The 3226-nt window shown below is 37.9% G+C and overlaps 1 protein-coding gene across 1 annotated transcript; it reads right to left on the reverse strand.

Annotated features, from left to right (window-relative positions):
- Positions 1–41: 41 nt before the first annotated feature.
- LOC102810930 (olfactory receptor 2G3-like) lies at positions 42–971 on the reverse strand. The gene has a single exon (XM_006872849.1). It carries the CDS (start codon positions 969–971, stop codon positions 42–44), a length of 930 nt encoding a protein of 309 aa, XP_006872911.1.
- Positions 972–3226: the final 2255 nt, after the last annotated feature.

Genomic DNA, 3226 nt, shown 5'->3' on the forward strand with positions numbered 1-3226 from the left:
TTTTGCACTTAAATTGACCACTGTGTACTTTGCCTCATTTTTTATAAGCTTACATCTCTATGAAATAGCCTTCTCAGTGCTCCTTTCACATCCTTATTTCTCAGTGTGTAGATGAGGGGATTGAGGGTTGGAGTCACTACTGTATAGAAGAGAGAGATGAATTTCCCATGAGTATGGGCGTAAGAGCTGTTGGGCTGAATATAGACAGCCATGATGCTCCCATAGAAAAGGGACACTACCATCAGGTGAGATCCACATGTTCTCAGTGCTTTGTTCCAAGCCTGGACTGAGCCAGTTCTTATGACTGCCCTAACTATATGGCCATAGGACATCAATATCAATGTTAAGGGCAAAAGAAGCAAGACCAGTGAAGCAACAAAGAGCTGAACTTCGTTGGCGTGGATATCCACACACGCAAGTTTAATCATAGAGGGCACCTCACAAAAGAAATGGTAGAGCCACCGGTGTCCACAGCGAGGCAGCCAGAGGGTTATTGTGCCCTGGATGAGAGCATTTCCCATTCCACTCAACCATGCAACGCCTGCCAGAGCCTGACACAGCTGTGGGTTCATCACAGCTGAATAGTGGAGGGGTTTGCAAACAGCAGCGTAACGATCAAAAGCCATCACAGCCAAGAGGACACACTCAGTGGAGCCCAAGGACAGTGAGACATAGAGCTGGACAGCACAGCCCAGTGGTGTGATGGTCTTGGCTGGTCCTCTTAGGTTCCACAGCAGCTGGGGGACAATGCTAGTGGTAAAGCTGATATCCACTAGCGAGAGATGGGTGAGGAAAAAGTACATGGGTGTTTTAAGTTTAGGGTCTATAAACGAGATCAAAATAATGACTGTATTTCCCACAAGTGTAAGAAGATAGGACACTAAAACAATCACAAAAAGTATCTTTTCCAGCTGTGGCTGATCAGAGAAGCCCACCAAGATGAAGTCTCCTTTGAAACTGCTGTTGGCCATCCCCATTATCCTGCTCAGAAAAAAAGGAGGAGAAAACATTGTAAGAATTTTGAGAGAGGGGAATGAGTTGGCCACTGGCTGTATATCAACCTTTAAAATAGCTCTGCAATACTAGCCTTAAGAGAAATCACAGTGAACCAGGGGGTAAATTTTGAGATATTTTCCTTAAAAAGTTGCAATAAATGATGTTAAAAAGACTGTATAGACGCACACATGAAGTCTAATTGTGAAAACAAAGCCTTTTCTTGAGAGATTGCTATTAGAAGCTGAGATAAAATTTATGACACACACACAAACAAAAGAAAGAGGAGATAAAAACAGAAAGCCAGAGGAATAAATGTGTTTTATTGAAAGGGAAAACTAAATTAAAAGGGGGGAAATCAATAGTATTAATGTTTAGAATATGTCAGTAATATACGTAAAATTTTTTATCATTCAACCATAAATTTTGAGATGGATTTTTTTCAAGGGTTTATATTGAACAGCAGCCACTTTCTGGAGATTATTATAGATACCATTTTTAATTTTTATTAAATGGCAAACATTTGGCAATTGAAAGTAATAACATTAACAGTTATATCTGAGTGTTTTAATGTGTATCATATAATCATTATGCACATACAGTATTATCTTTGAGACATTACCTTTAAAAATTAATTAATTAGCTCATTTGTCTGTTAGCGTATTTGTGATGGAACTTCATGTAATACATTTAGAACCTTGCCCTCATTCATTTGTGATGTTGGGAAAGGAAACCATCTTTCTGGTCTTGCAGGTTGAACAAAAGGCTTTATATCTAAATGGAAGACAATTTATTGAATGAAAGAGACTACTTCAGTGTTTATCAAGCAAAAACAGAATTTTACCTGCTAGATGATTTAAGAGATCAAGTTTCTGGGCTTTTAAAAGTCTGAACATCTATATAAGCAAATATTTATAAATATAGTCACTGATACAAAAATAATTCCTAAGATCATATCTACCTCATGTTAGGGAAAATATGTACTTCCTACATTTTAAAAAAATCACTTGGGTCTTACATTTTTACCCTAGTAATTTCGTGTCCTGAAATTGTGCAATTCCTTGCTATAATCATGGAAATAAAATATATTAATTCTCAACAATTAATCTCTTATAATAATTTAAGTTTCCATGCAAAAATACACTTAGTAGAAATCAGTGGACTTGAGATGAAGTTAAGGGAAGTGTCAAGTAAAGGTCTAAAGATCCAGTAGCAAAATTAGGTAATTAGTGCTCCCTCAAATGGAGTTGTCATGGTTGTGTGCTGGGACTCTTTTTAGTGACCCTATAAGACAGAACAGAATGCCCATAGGGTTTCCTCTTCCTGGTGTGGCACTGTAAGGTAAAAACCGGACTACTAACCACAAGGTGGACAGTTGAAGCCTCCAGCCACTTCCCAGAAGCCCTGTAAAGGGTCACTATGTGTGGGAACCGATTCAACAGCACTTAACAACAACAACAATTTTTACAAAAGCAGATGGTCGGGTCTTTTCTCCATGAAGCCACTTTGAACCACTGACCTTATCGTTAGCAGCCATCAGGACCACCTTAAACCACACTGCACCATCAGGCACCTTCAAAAGGGGAGCAATGTAGATGAAATGGACCATAGGGAAGTAACTAGCTCATAATAGTTTTCAAATTCTAACACACACAGCTTCTCAAATTCTAATATATCACATATGTATCTATACACACAAATGCAGTAACTTTTCCTATTCATTCACAGTCAGTTGTTATCCATTTACATGTAGCACCCTCAAAGGTACTCATGTTTATTCTATCACACATTAATGCAGTAACTTTCCTCTCATTCATAATCAGTTCCTATTTATTTATCTATAGCACATTCAAAGATACTCGTTTTTCTCTACTAAAGGAATACTATTAAGCAACATCCTATTGCTTTATATTATCCTATCCTTCTATTCTCTTTAAGAGGTCCTGGTATGGCACTGTGAGTTAATGCATTGGACTACAAAGTCGCTTTGAACTACAAGGTCAGCAGTTCAAACTCACAAGCTACTCCTAGGAAACCCTATACAGGGTTGCTATGGGTAGAAACTGAGTCTACGGCACTTAACAACAACAATTCTCTTTAAAGCTTTTTTCATGTTGCCACTTTATCCCAGAGTACATTCATTTTAAGCTTGTAGAATAATTATATTTCATCACACAAAATTTACAGTCACATGTGTGCTGTATTATCTCCCCTCACCTAGATTAACATCAGA

Source organism: Chrysochloris asiatica, unplaced genomic scaffold, assembly GCF_000296735.1.
Source record: "Chrysochloris asiatica unplaced genomic scaffold, ChrAsi1.0 scaffold00213, whole genome shotgun sequence".
NCBI lineage: Eukaryota > Metazoa > Chordata > Mammalia > Afrosoricida > Chrysochloridae > Chrysochloris > Chrysochloris asiatica.